General features: G+C 38.9%; 2 protein-coding genes across 2 annotated transcripts; both read right to left on the reverse strand.

Moving 5' to 3' along the window:
• Positions 1-12,050: 12,050 nt before the first annotated feature.
• On the reverse strand, positions 12,051-13,658 carry LOC123879814 (uncharacterized protein K02A2.6-like). Its single transcript, XM_045927707.1, has one exon. It carries the CDS (start codon positions 13,656-13,658, stop codon positions 12,051-12,053), a length of 1,608 nt encoding a protein of 535 aa, XP_045783663.1.
• A 157-nt stretch (positions 13,659-13,815) lies between these two features.
• On the reverse strand, positions 13,816-16,384 carry LOC123879815. Its single transcript, XM_045927708.1, has 2 exons — positions 14,677-16,384; positions 13,816-14,004 (listed from the first exon to the last, which is right to left on the reverse strand). The coding sequence occupies exons 1-2, from the start codon at positions 16,213-16,215 to the stop codon at positions 13,816-13,818; spliced, it is 1,728 nt and encodes a 575-aa protein (XP_045783664.1). The 5' UTR covers positions 16,216-16,384.
• Positions 16,385-16,974: the final 590 nt, after the last annotated feature.

Consider the following 16,974-nt stretch of genomic DNA (forward strand, 5'->3'; position numbering starts at 1 on the left):
TTGCCAAGAAACCGCACCTCCATCTTTTATACCCTCCGAGCTGGACGCCGGCGAAATTTGTATGGCGGCCATCTTTTTTTCGCTATTTTGAATTTTTTTTCAGCTTTTTTGCAATTGGATGACGTCATGAATGACATTTGCTCGAGCACCCCCCACCTATCTTCAATACCTTAAGCGGACCCTTCACCCGTCTCCGAAATCCTCAATCATCAGCTGTCTCCATAATTTTGGCTTACTAAGTTTTTGTTTTCTATACAACACCATCAGTGAAAAAAAAATTTTTCATACAAAATTTTACAGGAGTTTCTTAGTTGAAAATCTCGAAAATCTCCCCAAAAGTGGCAACACTGGTTGCATATCTCCATACTGCCAGCCGAGATACACAATCGATTCATACATATTGACTTTCCAAAATGTTGCCAACTGCCTCAAAAACGTGATCAAAATTTCGAAAAATTAAAAAAAATACAAAATGGCCGCCAACTCGTTTCACAGAAAGATTTTACACGGTTTCATAATTTTCCTATTAACTGCAGGATATACCGCTCCCGATGACGTTTCAATCTCTCATCTCGCTCGCACCCAGGCGAACCGATCGCCCCTAAAAAAGACCATGTCGAAAATCACTTTTTCTTTGATAAATTCCAGTGTTGCCAGTCTCCGGCGACAAAAATACCCAAATGTCATTTGTACGAGCAAAACACGTAATCGCTCATACTCGGATTTTGCGAAAAGTCCGTATTTCGATTTTTTACAATTTCCCGAAAATCTTGAAATTTCCCTAAAAATGGGGTATTTTTTTTCCTCCAATCTATACCTCGAGCCTATACGTACAATCGCTTCATGGAAACAAAAACGGTCCGATGTTGCCAACTTTGAGATATTTAACTTTTAAAATTGCGTTTTTTCGTACCTCTAACATAATGGCCGCCACGACAGCCGCCATCTTGAATTTTTAAAAATCACTCCTATTTTGTCAAAATAGAGAATAATCGTGGGCGAAACCAAAAAAAAATATTATCCTCGACTACCCCGTCTCGGATCTGTGGCGCCGCGGTTCGGGGTCGAAAAATCAAAATTTTCAAAACGCTGCGGCTCGGCCGCCATCTTGTTTTTCCAATTTTTTCTACATTTTCTATTAACCGTTTACTACTTTCTTTAAAGATTGCAAAATTCAACGAAATCGGTTGGAATACAACGGAGCTGCAAAAATCACCTCGGCCGCCATCTTGTTTTTCCAAAATGTCATAATTTTTCCCCAGAGGGTAACCGAAACCGAACACAATTCTCCTACATCATTATATCATTTTCCGTCTCTTTCTAGGAGAACAATTATGTCAATGAGTCAGTCAGTGAGTCAGTGGTAATCGAGCTATATATAGTATAATAACTAGTGTTTTGCTCGGTGCGCGAGCTGCTAAAGCAGCTCGCGTGACGTGGTAAGGTAGACTTTATTATATAAAACTAAATTTATTTATTAACCCCGATTAATTCACCCCGAAAAAACCCATAAAATGACAGGCATTTCTATTTTTTGTAGAAAATATAAATCCGCCATCTTGGATTTAAAAATGAATGTCATTATCAAAATCAGCACCCTGGAAAACCCTGAAAACGACATCCATATCATTTTTTGTAAAAACGGGGTAGTTGAGGTTAATAAAGTAGGTTGCGTGGGTGCGCGGACCACTAAAGTGGTCCGCGAGCATGCAGGGTTTGTTCCACCGAGTAGACCTTCGGACCCTGATCATCTTTTGCCAAGAAACCACTCTTCCATCTTTTATATCCTCCGAGATAGACACCGACGAAATTTGTACGGCGGCCATCTTGTTTTTTCAAAATTTTCCACTTTTTCTATTAATGGTTTTCTACATACTTCAAAGATTGCGAGTTTTAACGAAATCGGTTGGAAAACAAAAGAGTTGCAAAAATCACGTCGGTCGCCATCTTGTTTTTCTGAAATTTCATAATTTTCCCCTACTCATATCGCGCATCCGAACATATCTCCCATACATCAATGTATCGTTTTCCGTCTCTTTCTAGGAGAATGAGACATTCATAATCGCCATACAAAATGTATGGAAAAATAAATTCCGCCATTTTGAATTTTTTTTCTAATCATCGAGTAGACCTTTGGATCCTGATCCTCTTTTGCCAAGAAACCGCACCTCCACCTTTTATACCCTCCGAGCTGGACGCCGGCGAAATTTGTATGGCGGCCATCTTTTCTTCGCCATTTTGAATTTTTTTTCAGCTTTTTGGCAATTGGATGATGTCATGAATGACATTTGGTCGAGCACCCCCCACCTATCTTCAATACCTTGAGCGGACCCTTCACCCGTCTCCGACATCCTCGATCATCAGCTATTTCCAAATTTTTCCTCGTTTTTTTTTTTGTTTTCTATACGAAACCATCAGTGAAAAAAAAAAAATTCATACAAAATTTTACAGGAGGAGTTTTTGGGGAAAATCTCGAAAATCTCCCCAAATGTGGCAACACTGTGTACATATTTCGATACTCCTGGTTGAGTCACACAATCGATTGATACATGTCGACTTTCCAAAATGTTGCCAACTGCCTCAAAAACGTGATCAAAATTTCGGAAAATTTGAAGAAAATACAAAATGGCGACCAACTCTTTTTGCAGAAGCAAATTAGATAATTTTACAACTTTCCTATTAACTACAGGATATACCGCTCCCGATGACGTTTCAATCTCTCATCTCGCTCGCACCCAGGCGAACCGATCGCCCCTAAAAAAGACCATGTCGAAAATCACTTTTTCTTTTATAAATTCCAGTGTTGCTAGTCTCCGGCGACAAAAATACCCAAATGTCATTTGTTCGAGCAAAACACGTAACCGCTCATACTGGGATTTTGCGAAAAGTGCGTATTTCGATTTTTTACAATTTCCCGAAAATCTCGAAATTTCCCGAAAAATGGGGTAATTTTTTTCCTCCAATCTATACTTCGAGCCTATACGTGCAATCGCTTGATAGAAGCCGAATCGCTCCGATGTTGCCAACTTTGAAATATTCGAATTTTAAAATTGCGTTTTTTCGTACCTCGAACAAAACGGCCGCCACGACAGCCGCCATCTTGAATTTTTAAAAACCACTCCCGTTCTGTCAAAATACAGGATAATCGTGGGCGAAACACGAAAAAATAGTTATCCTCGACTTCTCCGTCTTGGATCAGTGGCGCCGCGGTTCGGGGTCGAAAAATGAAAATTTTGAAAACGTTCCATCTCAGCCACCATTTTGTTTTTTCAATTTTTTCGACATTTCCCATTAATCGTTTACTACTTTCTTTAAAGTTTACAAAATTCAACAAAATCGGTTGGAAAACAACGGAGCTGCAAAAATCACGTCAGCCGCCATCTTGTTTTTCTGAAATGTCATAATTTTTCCCCAGTCATCTCCCTCACCCGAACACATCTCCCCTACATCACTATATCATTTTCCGTCTCTTTCTAGGAGAACAATTGTATCAATGAGTCAGTCAGTCAGTGAGTGGTAATTGAGCTATATATAGTATATAATAACTAGTTTTTGCTCGGTGCGCGAGCTGCTAAAGCAGCTCACGTGACGTGGTAAGGTTAACTTTATTATATAAAACAAATTCATTTATTAAGATACAGAATTCACCCCGAAAAACCCCATAAAATGACAGGCATTTCTATTTTTTGTAGAAAATGTAAGTCCGCCATCTTGGATTTGAAAATAAATGTCACTATCAAAATCAGCACCCTGGAAAACCCTGAAAACGATATCCATATTATTTTTTGTAAATTAGGATAATAATTTAGTAGGGTGCGTGGGTGCGCGGACCACTAAAGTGGTCCGCGAGCATGCAGAGTTTATTCCATTGAGTAGACCTTCGGAACCTGATCATCTTTTGCCAAGAAACCACTTTTCCATCTTTTATACCCTCCGAGATGGACACCGACGAAGTTTGTGTGGCGGCCATCTTGTTTTTCCAAATTTTTCCACTATTTTCATTAATCGTTTACTACTTTCTTCAAAGATTGTGAGTTTCAACTAAATCGGTTGAAAAACAAAAGAGTTACAAAAATCACTTAGGCCGCCATCTTGTTTTTCTGAAATGTCATAATTTTTCCCGACTCCCATCTTGCACCCGAACATATCTCCCGAACATCATCGTATCGTTTTCTGTCTTTTTCTAGGAGAATGAGACATTCGATATTCGCCATACAAAATGTATGGAAAAATAAATTCCGCCATTTTGAATTTTTTTTCTATTCATCGAGTAGACTTCTGGATCCTGATCCTCTTTTGCCAAGAAACCACACTTCCATCTTTTATACCCTCCGAGCTGGACACCGGCGAAATTTGTATGGCGGCCATCTTTTCTTCGCCATTTTGAATTTTTTTTCAGCTTTTTGGCAATTGGATGACGTCGTGAATGACATTTGCTCGAGCACCCCCCACCTATCTTCAATACCTTAAGCGGGCCCTCCACCCGTCTCCGAAACCCTCAATCATCAGCTCTCTCCATAATTTTGGCTTACTAACTTTTTGTTTTCTATACGACACCATCAGTGAAAAAAAAATTTTCATACAAAATTTTACAGGAGTTTCTTAGTTGAAAATCTCGAAAATCTCCCCAAAAGTGGCAAGACCGGTTGCATATCTCCATACTGCCAGCCGAGATACACAATCGATTCATACATATTGACTTTCCAAAATGTTGCCAACTGCCTCAAAAACGTGGTCAAAATTTCGAAAAACTAAAAAAAATACAAAATGGCCGCCAACTCGTTTCACAGAAAGATTTTAGTCGGTTTCATAATTTTCCTATTAACTACAGGATATACCGCTCCCGATGACGTTTCAATCTCTCATCTCGCTCGCACCCAGGCGAACCGATCGCCCCTAAAAAAGACCATGTCGAAAATCACTTTTTCTTTTATAAATTCCAGTGTTGCTAGTCTCCGGCGACAAAAATACCCAAATGTCATTTGTTCGAGCAAAACACGTAATCGCTCATACTGGGATTTTGCGAAAAGTGCGTATTTCGATTTTTTACAATTTCCCGAAAATCTCGAAATTTCCCGAAAAATGGGGTAATTTTTTTCCTCCAATCTATACTTCGAGCCTATACGTGCAATCGCTTGATAGAAGCCGAATCGCTCCGATGTTGCCAACTTTGAAATATTCGAATTTTAAAATTGCGTTTTTTCGTACCTCGAACAAAACGGCCGCCACGACAGCCGCCATCTTGAATTTTTAAAAACCACTCCCGTTCTGTCAAAATACAGGATAATCGTGGGCGAAACACGAAAAAATAGTTATCCTCGACTACCCCGTCTCGGATCTGTGGCGCCGCGGTTCGGGGTCGAAAAATCAAAAATTTTGAAACGCAACGACTCGGCCGCCATCTTGTTTTTCCAATTTTTTCGACATTTCCCATTAATCGTTTACTACATTCTTTAATAGTTGCGAATTTGAACGGAGTCCCTAAAAAATCAAAGGAGCTGCAAAAATCACGTCGGCTGCCATCTTGTTTTTCCGAAATGTCATAATTTTTCCCCAGAGGGTTCCCAAAACCGAACACAACTCCCCTACATCATTATATCATTTTCCGTCTCTTTCTAGGAGAACAATTATTATGTCAATGAGTCAGTCAGTGAGTGAGTGGTAATCGAGCTATATATAGTATAATAAAATAACTAGTGTTTTGTTCTGTGCGCGAGCTGCTAAAGCAGCTCGCGTGACGTGGTTAAGTTTACAAGTAGTAGGTATAGACTTTATTGTATTAAATTGAATTTTAATGCATCTTTAATTGACTTGCATTCCTTTGTAGTGCTTTGCCGTAGTATTAGGTATATTTTAATCATCTTTAAAAAGGAGGTTTCTCATTGAGAAACTGTTTTTGAATTATTGTAATAACAAAATAAATAATTTGAATCAGGGGGCACGGCAGTGCCCCCGCCAAGACGAGCCAAACGCGGCGGCCGGGGCGCTACGTACCTTTTTCTCGAAGTGTTTCGCCGTATTTTCGAACCGTCATAACTTCGGTCTGGATGACGCTAGAAAGCTGAAATTTTCAGTATAAGGTGTCCTCAGCAAATTTACCAAATATACCAAATATCAAATATCTAGCTTATATGGTTACAGATTTATTGATACCTAAAATACGCCGATTTCGTCCCTCACTGATGATCATCAAAACCTCTATTCAAAACCTCTAAGGTACTTCCCGAAGTCCTAGAAGACTGAAATTTGGTATGTAGACTAGAAATTGCATACAAACTACAGGAAAATTAAGACTTTGGAAATGCCCCCCCTCTACGCCTCTTATGAGAAAAGCAAATCTGTAAATTCTGTCGCTAGAATGCTGATATTTTCAGGATAAGATGTCCTTGGCAGATTTATTAAACGCACTGAGTATCAATTGTCTAGCTTTTATAGTTTCAGATTTATTGACAGTCAAACTTCTAGTCTGTAATTCTAGGGCACTTCCCGAAGTCCTAGAAGACTGAAATTTGGTATGTAGACTAGAAATTGCATACAAACTACAGGAAAATTAAGACTTTGGAAATTCCCCCCCTCTACGCCTCTTATGAGAAAAGCAAATCTGTAAATTCTGTCGCTAGAATGCTGATATTTTCAGGATAAGATGTCCTTGGCAGATTTATTAGGGAGTGGGCCATGAAAATGATGTACCTACAAAAAATAGATCCAAAAAAATCTAGGGCACCTGCCAAAAAGAAATGAAATCCCACCAAAAACATTTCATGTAAAAATGTAGCCAAGACTCACAAGTTCATAATGTTTTCACTGTTAAAAAGTTATGAGATCTCTAGTAGAGCCAAGCCCCTAGCTGAGCTTAGATTTGTGCTGGCCATGGGACCTATCCCAAGTCCAAAGTAATATAGCTCTTAAATGTTCTTGACTGTATCAAATTTATAACAATAAATAACAAATCACTCTACTTACAAGCTCTGATTCTACAAACCCTATATCTTGGTAAAAAAAGTACGGCTTGGCCGTTTACAGTTCGTGGATTTTTTATCTGAAATGACATCTAAGCCTGGAATTGCTTCTGCGACCATCACGAAGTACAATACAAATTAGTAATTGTCAAACAAACTATTCCTTAAGGCCTTAATATATGTTATATCATGTAATAGTTTTACGAACATTAAACGGCCAAGCCGTCCTTTTTTTACCAAGATGTAGGGTTTGTAGAATCAGAGCTTGTAAGTAGAGTGATTTGTTATTTATTGTTATAAATTTGATACAGTCAAGAACATTTAAGAGCTATATTACTTTGGACTTGGGATAGGTCCCATGGCCAGCACAAATCTAAGCTCAGCTAGGGGCTTGGCTCTACTAGAGATCTCATAACTTTTTAACAGTGAAAACATTATGAACTTGTGAGTCTTGGCTACATTTTTACATGAAATGTTTTTGGTGGGATTGAATTGATGCATAATAACTTATTTAATTCTATTTAGATTTTGTATTAGATATATGTATATTATAACTAAAAAAAATGTTTGTGGTCCTCAAAAAGGCTGTGTTACTAAGTTCGCGAACTTCAGTAGTTAGATACATCATCAAGGCAGCTATAGATTGCAGCATCGACGTGGTCGGTGTAGTTGCTCTTCTTCAATATAGTTTCTCATATATATGACTGACTGGGAACTTTTGCCAATCTGTAATAGGAAGAATTAAAGACATCTATATTTATACTAATAAATTAAATGTAAGAGTCTGCCTGTAATTTCGAAATAACTACCTCATATTAAGCTCATATGGTTATTTGAACTGTACCATAACTGAATTACACGTTTTTAAAATTTTTGTTTATCTGTCTGTTTGAATGGGCTAATCTTTGGAACAGCTGAACCGCTTTTGACGGGACTTTCATAGATAAGTAGAGGATTAATCAGGGAGTAACATAGGCTACTTTTTAACCGACTTTCAAAAAAGGAGTTGTGTTTTTCTACTTATGTAAACCGTTTCGAGATTTTTGAACCGATTTGCGTATTTTTTTTTATCGATAGAGGAGCTTTGTGACATTGTCCTATAAAATTTTTTTGGATTCCAACTCCTCAATTTTGATGCTGTAAGGAATTACATTCCTAAATCCTGGTGATCCCACGGGACTTTTATAGGGTCATTCGTTTACATGTTTCACGAAAGAAATATCTTGCATCCCTGGGACAGGCTATTACGGAAAGATTACTTTTGTCCTGAAAAATCAAAATTCCCACGGGATTTTAAAAACCTAAATCGCCTGCATTTAGGTTTTTAAGGGAAGCTGCGGGCATTAGCTACTTATATAATATGACATAAAATACATTTGAACGTCACGAAATATGTGTTAATGATAAATAGAAAAAGATATATTGAATGTTATTGTACATGCATTCTGTTAACAAACAAGAAATATTCATGTGTGTTTGCGTTAGTAATAAAATTATAATATATTTCATCTTTGTATTTCTTTTTAAGAATTAATTTCTGCTTTTAACTGACTTCCAAAAAGGAGGTGGTTTTTTCAATTCAGCTCGTTTTTTTATGCATGTATATCGATTTTTTCGAAGTTTCTGGACCGATTTGCAAAATTTTTTACTAATCTATATACATAAAATAAAATTGTAGAAAAGTGATGTCTGTACAATGGAAATATATAAAAAAAAGTAGCAGGAGTTGTTATTATAGCGATGCCGAACCCGAAATTGTAATTTTTTTTTGTCTGTTTGTCTGTTTGTCTGTGTGTTTGTGCACGCTAATATCAGAAACGGCTTATTCGATTTAGATACGGTTTTCACTAATATATTGTAGTAAGCTTCACTTAACATTCAGTGTTTATTTCATGTCAATCGGTTCAAAAATAAAAAAGTTATGTTAATTTAAAGAATCACGGCGAACATTTTTAACGTACAGAGTACGTACTACGCGCCTCGCGCCCCGAAAAGTCACTATTCCACGCGAATGAAGTCGCGGGCACAGCTAGTCAAGAGTACAATGTTTGTGTAATATATTCCAAGAGCATATCAAATTCTTATACTTATATTAAATTTGTAGTATGATTTCATGTCTTCTTTTAATACATTTTTTTTGTATAAATATAATAAACAAAAGTATGTTTATTGATATATATTTTTAAATGGAATAAATGTTTTGTTATTCAACCCATACAATTTATGAAGACTTTATATAATAGTTAGACATTAATTTTGATTAAATATAAAGATGAGTTAAATTTCATAATGCCAGTACCTCGTTAGTAAGGGCGTATATATGTAGAAAGCTGGCAACCTGCAATGATCCACGCAGCTAGTCAGCGTTGGTTCGCGTAGGTTGGTGCAGGTTGTCGGTTACGAGTTTCTATACTTTGTGACAAACCAACGACTATATAAACTTTTATAAGCGTGAATGCGAATTGTAAGTTACAACTTGCGTTAATCAGCGTTGATTACTGTGCTGGTAGCCAGTTTTCTATATGTATAAGCCCACAGCAGGGAGCACCGCGGGCAGGTGAGGTTGGCAAATGACGATTGGAGCAGTCAACAATTAATGGATCGGTAGTAGATATTGACTTATCCGAGCGTCTTTTACTCCCCATCTAACTACAAGCTGACTACTGAACTAAGCAAGCTAAATGCTAAAATAACTAATAAAAGCACTACTTAAATACGATTGATATTACTAAAGTGTACCTGTGACAAGGATGTAGAGTGTTTATGAAATAGTAAAAGAAAAAATGTCAGTTTGTCAGTTAGTTAAATTGTCTATATACAAACTATTACTAAGTAAATCAACAAATTCTGTTTACAGCCTACAATAATAATTCCAGGATAAATATAACATATATTTATATTTATAATGAATAAAAATAACATAATAATAACATGTATGTATATATATGTATATAAAAAAATATTATACATTAAATAAAATATACAAAGCAAACAATATATAAAATAGTAAAGTTTGTCTGTGAGTTAAAGTTACAATTTATAAAGATAAAGATAACACCAAATTATAAATTCTATTAATTATAATTTATAAAAATAATTATAAATAAATTATGAAATATACATACAAAACAATAAAGTGTGTCTGTTTTAACTTACAAAAACGATAACTAATTTAACAAAAACTATTTACGATCTACTAAAATAATAGCAAATTAATAATTAAGCAACCACTGTTGAACTACTACTAATACTAAAATAACAACAAGTAAACAACAAAACAATTTAATCAAATTTAATAATAAGTAAATAAAAAAAAATAAAAAAAACAATTTGGAAAAATAATCTATACTATTATAAATGTGACAGTGTATCGCTTGGTTTGTCTGTCTGTCTGATAACTTTTTAAAGCAAGTTTAATCGCTTTTGATGAAATTTGGTACAGAGTTACCTTACATTCCGGGGATGAATATAGGTTACTTTTAATTCCAGAAAATCAAAGGGTATCCACGGGATTCTTAAAGGCCCATCTGTTTATCTGATTTATATGAAATTTGGCACAGAGGTAGCTTTTATACCGGGAAATTCAAGAATTCCCATTGGATTAAAAAAAACATCCATGCGGACGAAGTCGCAGGCATCATCTAGTTAGAATTAAAATACAAAACATGCAAAACAGTCAGTCAGTCTCTTATTAAAAGTCACTACTTAAATACAATTACATGTCCTTTACTGTGAGTGGTTGATGTGTGAAAGGAAAAAAAAATGTTTGAATATGCATCAATTGCTTAATAAAATACTTTGACCTGAGTATATGTACTGTGTGTAAATGCTGAAGGTATAGATGAGGGCATTTTACAGAAATTTATTATAGCGTATGTATGTTGAATATGAAATGAAAATATTCATCAATCATTATGTGTTGTCAATATTATTAATGTTTGCAATGCAACAAACTGTGAACTCCTTTGAATCGGAACTGATGAGGATAGAACTGCTGTAAAGGGATCCGAAAGATGATAGAAGGCTGTGTACAGTGTGGATGAGTGATTGTCCAGTGAGAACGCGTGGTCAGTACTTTGCAGGACGCAGCAGACCGGGAAATGAGGAAGATGAGTTAAAGTGACGGGGAACTTACCATTTTTGAACTCAGGATTTGCAAATGTGAATGTGATATTGTATTCAAGAGCAACTACTTATAGACTTGAAGCCGAGAAGGTTATTCCATGTAACTTCAGGGGCTAATAGACAAAGTTATTTCCTACTTTGAGATCTCCCTAAATGTAGCTTTTAGGGAAATAATTTTTAAACCTGTAATTAATTAATATTCATATCCCTCAATTATAAGCCCCAGTTCAATCTTGCTTTATGCCATCAAAGAAATCGCAAAAGTCCGCGAACTCAACCAAAGTAACCTAACGTTAGTTTAGCTTACTTTGGTAAAATTGAATGACCTGTCTTTTCGTTATGATCATATAAACTTCAGTAGACAAGCTATTATCTCATAGTTCTAGAAGTCATCTCACCGCTTTTTCCTAAATTTTCCATCAAGTTGACTGTTGCCTTTCATACTTTTTTGTTAATTCATCTATCACTGTGTCCCGTCGATAGATATCACTTTTTTAACCTATTTTTTCTTTTTTTTTTATAATATAATAGGTATACAGGCTATAATGCTAGCAAAAACGCGTTTTTATAGTATTACCTTAACACTGGAAATGAAATTTGATATATATAGGATATTGTAAAAAATATAAAAGTAATAAAACAACTATATATTATATTCCAATGAACCATTATACACGGCGAAAATGATAATATAATATATATATATTTTTTTGTGATTTGTATGATGAGAGATATATTTTATTTTAAGGTAAGATATTTGTAACGTTCAGAGGGCGAAGGGAAATAAATTAGGCACAAACTATATTTCCGTAATCCATTTTACTTCGTGGCGATTACATGACTGACGCGGGTATTCCAGTTTTCTATGTACCCACATTACACCCCCACACTTAATAAATACTTAAAATCTTACATACTAAGCTATAAAAATACTAAAGTCTATTCTAAATACAAAATAAAAGCAAATCAAAGTTTATTAAAAGGTTTCCTTATTCTACATTGTCTCAGTGGACGCGGCTCCGGCGTTATTGCGTGAGCCGGTGAGGTACTGCGGCGGCGGGTCTGAGCCGGAGACTCGTTACTCTCCACGGCATCTTGGAACTCCGGTGAAGCCGGAGTATTCGTATGGGCCTTATCTGACCCTGTCGAGCTACCCGGTGTAGCTGGCGCTTCAATGTCACCTCGTGTGGACCGCTCCGGCTGGACCTGCTCCGATAAAGCCGCCGGCGATTGAGGATCTGTGCTAGACTCCTGATTTAAGCTTGTAGTAGGACAAGCGAGAGAAAACCTGGTGGACCGTTTCTTAAGCTGATCGATGTGCCTATGAACTAAGTCTCCATCCTGACCTCTGACTTTATAATTGCTTGGACCGGTACATTCCACGACCTGACCCGGGACCCACTTTTCTCTCTTAAGATACTGCCTATACCACACTTCATCCTCTGGTTTTACCTCCCTTTCTACTCCCTTCGCCATTTCTCTTTGATGTTGCTGTACCTTAGCTACTTTCCTCTCCCTATCCGGTTTTAAAGCGTCTAGTTTGGTCCGAAGCCGCCTACCTAACAGCAACATGGCGGGGCACTCCCCGGTGGTCGAATGTTCCGTATTCCTATAATGCATCAAAAAGGTCCAGAGAGCCCTGTCTACGTTCTGTCTCTCTGACACCGCTTTCTTAATCACGCGTTTCAGTGTTCTCACTGCGTTTTCCGCTAAACCGTTCGAGGCGGGGTGGTACGGAGCCGTAAAAATATGCTCGATCCCGTTACTTTGTGTAAAGTTCCTAAACTCCGTGCTGGCGAAATAGCTCGCATTGTCCGTTATTATCTGTTTAGCTAACCCGAATCTACTGAATAACTCCGTAAGTCTGTCAATAACTACCGTAGACGCCGTATTCGGCACCTGGAATACTTCTATCCATTTAGACGTTGCATCTACGATCACTAAATACGTTTTTCCAAAAATAGGGCCCATGAAATCCAGGTGGATCCGTGACCAAGGTCTGTTAGGCCACGGCCACATACGTACGGCTTGCTTCGGCGGCGCGTCCGCCTGCGCCGCGCATACCTCGCATCCTTGGCATACACGTTGTATAGACTCGTCTAACGAAGGCCACCAAACGTAACTGCGTGCTAAAGACTTAGATTTCACTATTCCCATGTGAGGCTCATGAATCATTTTCAACACTCTATCCCTACATGTCTCCGGAACCACTAACCTATGACCCCACATCACGCATCCCAGCTCTTCATATAACTCATTTTTGCGATTAAAATAAGGTTGCAAATTAGTAATACTATTCTCCGTGGGCCAACCGTCCCGTAAGTAACTAAGTATTTTCGATAAATCTGGGTCCCTAGTCGTATGTTTTTTTATCTCGTTGTAATCTAACAGCAAAGCTTCCTGGATAAAGTGTAAGTAGGTCTGCTCCGGTACCTGCCGAGCCGCGAGTTGTTTACCTGTCATCGGTAACCTCGACAAACCGTCCGCCCCGTTCTTATCGGTACGCACGTACTCGATATCGAATGTGTACGCGGACAAAATAATAGCCCAGCGCTGCATACGGCTAGCCACCATCGTCGGTATCCCCGTGTGTGGGCCAAAGATCGACACTAAAGGCTTGTGGTCGGTACGCAAGGTAAAACGCCGACCATATAAATATTGATGAAACTTATGAACGGAAAATATAATTGCAAGCGCTTCGCGATGTATTTGGGAATAATTTTGTTCTGCATCATTTAGTGTCCGCGATGCCCACCGGTCGCTCACAGTCCCCATTCCGACTCGGTTGAGAGAGGACTGCACCTATGCCCTTCGCGCTCGCGTCGCATGTTACGATAAGTGGCCGCGCGGGATCATAATGCGATAACACCTCTGCACTAGTTAATAAGGTCTTAACTTCTTTGAACGCCCGCTCGCATTCCTTTGACCAAACCCATTTCGTATCTCTTTTCAACAACTCATATAAAGGTACTAGTCTCGCACTCATATTCCTAACGAATTTCGCGTAAAAATTTACCAAACCTAAAAATGAACGTAGTTCAGTTACATTGCTGGGCCTAGGTATCTTTGTTATGGCTTCAATTTTATCTGGGTCCGTTTTTATGCCCTCCTTATTTAATACATAGCCTAAATATTTTATCTCATCTACCAGGAAAACACACTTATTACTTTTTAATTTTAACCCGTAACGGTGTAACCTACAAAAGACCGACTCGACCGCCCGCAAATGTTCCTGCCTGTTCTTTCCTCCAATTACTACGTCATCCAAGAACACTTCAACATTAGGTATATCCTGTAATAAGTTAGACATTATACGTTGAAAAATTCCCGCACTCGACGCTAGTCCATAAACTAATCTATTATACCGATATAAACCCCTATGAGTATTTATTACGGTAATATTTTTGGAATCATCCAGTTCAATCTGATTATACGCTTGCGACAGGTCTATCTTCGAAAAGTAATTCGAGCCGCTTAAGCGAACGATTAAATCATCGATCCTAGGCAAAGGATAACGATCAACTAACAAAACGGGATTCACTGTAGCCTTGTAGTCCGCACAAATCCTCAAAGAACCGTCCGCTTTATTTACCGGTACAAGAGGCGAAGCCCAGTCCGAACAGTCCACCGGCTCGATGACTCCATCCCGCAGCATCGCGTCGAGCTCGGCATCGACGCGATCGCGCAGGGCGTACGGCAGGGCCCGAGCACGGTGGAACACGGGAGTCGCCCCCTCGCGCACTCTTAGGGTCGCCTTGCCTCCGGAGTACCGACCCAGACCGCCGCTAAACAGTTCTTTATACCTGTCAACCAAATTCCTTAATTCATTATCCAAGCAACCTAATCCACTGGTTTCGCTAATTTTATGACAATTACTAAATAAGGGGATCTTAATTTTTAACTCTGTTAACCATTGCCTACCTAAGAGAGATGTAGTCTCGCCTTCGATAACAAATAATTCTAAGTTCTTCTTTATTTTACCGTAACTCACGACCGGCTTGATAACCCCTACCGGTTTAAGCACTGAGCCATCATAAAAATTAAGTCTTACACTCGTGGGTTCTAACCTTATTTTACTAAAATGTTTCTCATATGTATAATTATTAATACACGAAACCGCAGTTCCCGTATCTACCTCCATCTTGACCTCAACATTATCTATGAGCACTGGCAAACTCACCGCCTTGTAATCGTTCAAACAGAGATGGTGGAAATCACTTTCCACTTCCTCCTCACTGGCTATTCCTTCCGCGTCCCCGTAGTGCACCGCATTGAACCTTCCCGAGCCAGCGCCGGCCTCCTGAACGCAGGCGCGCCGAATATGGCCCCGGGATTGACACCGGGAGCACACGTAATCCCGGAATCTACAGGCTTCATAGCTGTGGAGCGTGGACGTGCAACCCTTACAACGGTACCCTGTCCCCTTCACACTGCTCCTGGTTCGCGCTCCCGCGCCGTTCCGCGCCGCACTCTGGTCCTGCACACTTCGAGCGCGCGCGGCCGACCGCCGCCACCGCCCGTTCTCCGTCCCGGCCATCGTATGGAGGGCCGCGGCCGCGGCGCCGCCGTCCGCGCCGCGCGCTGCCCCGGCGGCCTCCGCCGCTCCCGCCGTGTCCACTGCCGCTGCGTCCCGTTCCGCGGCCTCTAACGAGTTGGCGAGTTTCACCGCGTTGGCGAAACTAATCGTTTCCTCCTCCGCGAACAACCTTTGTCGGATGAGATCGCTCCTCAATCCGCACACGAACTGGTCTCGCAGGTTCTCGTTCAAATTATCCCCCAGCTTACAATGGCGCGTCAACTTCTTCAACTCGGCGACATAGCTGGCTATATTCTCGTCCGCCGCCTGTCTTCTCTGTCTAAATCTGAATCTCTCTGCCAAAACTGAAGGAGCCGGTTGTAAATGCCGACGTAATAACTCGATTGCGTCCTCATATTTCAACTCTGCCGGTTTCTTTGGGCTGGACAGGTTGACTAGAAGCTCGTAAGCCTCATCTCCCATCACCGCTATCAACGTAGGTAGCTTGAGGTCACTCTTAACATTATTAACTGTAAAATACATCTCAAGCCGCTCGACGTATGACGACCACACCCCGCTTTTTATATCGAATTCCTTCACTTTTCCGATCGACATGATGGAGGATAACCCGACACAGACGCACTCCTCGTTTTAAACTTATCCTCGTTCGCCACTGTAACGTTCAGAGGGCGAAGGGAAATAAATTAGGCACAAACTATATTTCCGTAATCCATTTTACTTCGTGGCGATTACATGACTGACGCGGGTATTCCAGTTTTCTATGTACCCACATTACAATATTATAATATCTTGCCCGTGTGTGGTGCGTTTTAAAGGTAAAGAGGTGCATCTTTTAAATTTTCAATTAAGAAAATAGAAGAGCACTGTGTCATCGTAATTTGCATGGTAAGAGATATATTTTATTTTAAGGTAAAATATTATAATGTTTTGCCTGTGTGTAGTGCGTTTTAAAGGTAAAGAGGTGCATCTTTTAAATTTTCAATTAAGAAAATAGAAGAGCACTGTGTCTTCGTCATTTGTATGGTGAGAGATATATTTTATTTTAAGGTAAAATATTATAATATCTTGCCCGTGTGTGGTGCGTTTTAAAGGTAAAGAGGTGCATCTTTTAAATTTTCAATTAAGAAAATAGAAGAGCACTGTGTCATCGTAATTTGTATGGTGAGAGATATATTTTATTTTAAGGTAAAATATTATAATATCTTGCCGTGTGTGATGCGTTTTAAAGGTAAAGAGGTGCATCTTTTAAATATTCAATTAAGAAAATAGAAGAGCACTGTGTCATCGTAATTTGCATGGTGAGAGATATATTTTATTTTAAGGTAAAATATTATAATATCTTGCCCGTGTGTG

This window comes from Maniola jurtina, chromosome W (genome assembly GCF_905333055.1).
Source record: "Maniola jurtina chromosome W, ilManJurt1.1, whole genome shotgun sequence".
Taxonomy (NCBI): Eukaryota; Metazoa; Arthropoda; class Insecta; order Lepidoptera; family Nymphalidae; genus Maniola; species Maniola jurtina.

Excerpts from the sequence above, each read along its gene's own strand:
- LOC123879815 (XM_045927708.1), bottom strand. The coding sequence starts at position 16,215 with ATGTCGATCGGAAAAGTGAAGGAATTCGATATAAAAAGCGGGGTGTGG. Across the intron at positions 14,005-14,676 it reads GGGCTTCGCCTCTTGTACCG|GAATGCGAGCGGGCGTTCAA; the intron begins GTAAATAAAGCG and ends GTTTGGTCAAAG.
- LOC123879814 (XM_045927707.1), bottom strand. The coding sequence starts at position 13,658 with ATGGTGGCTAGCCGTATGCAGCGCTGGGCTATTATTTTGTCCGCGTAC.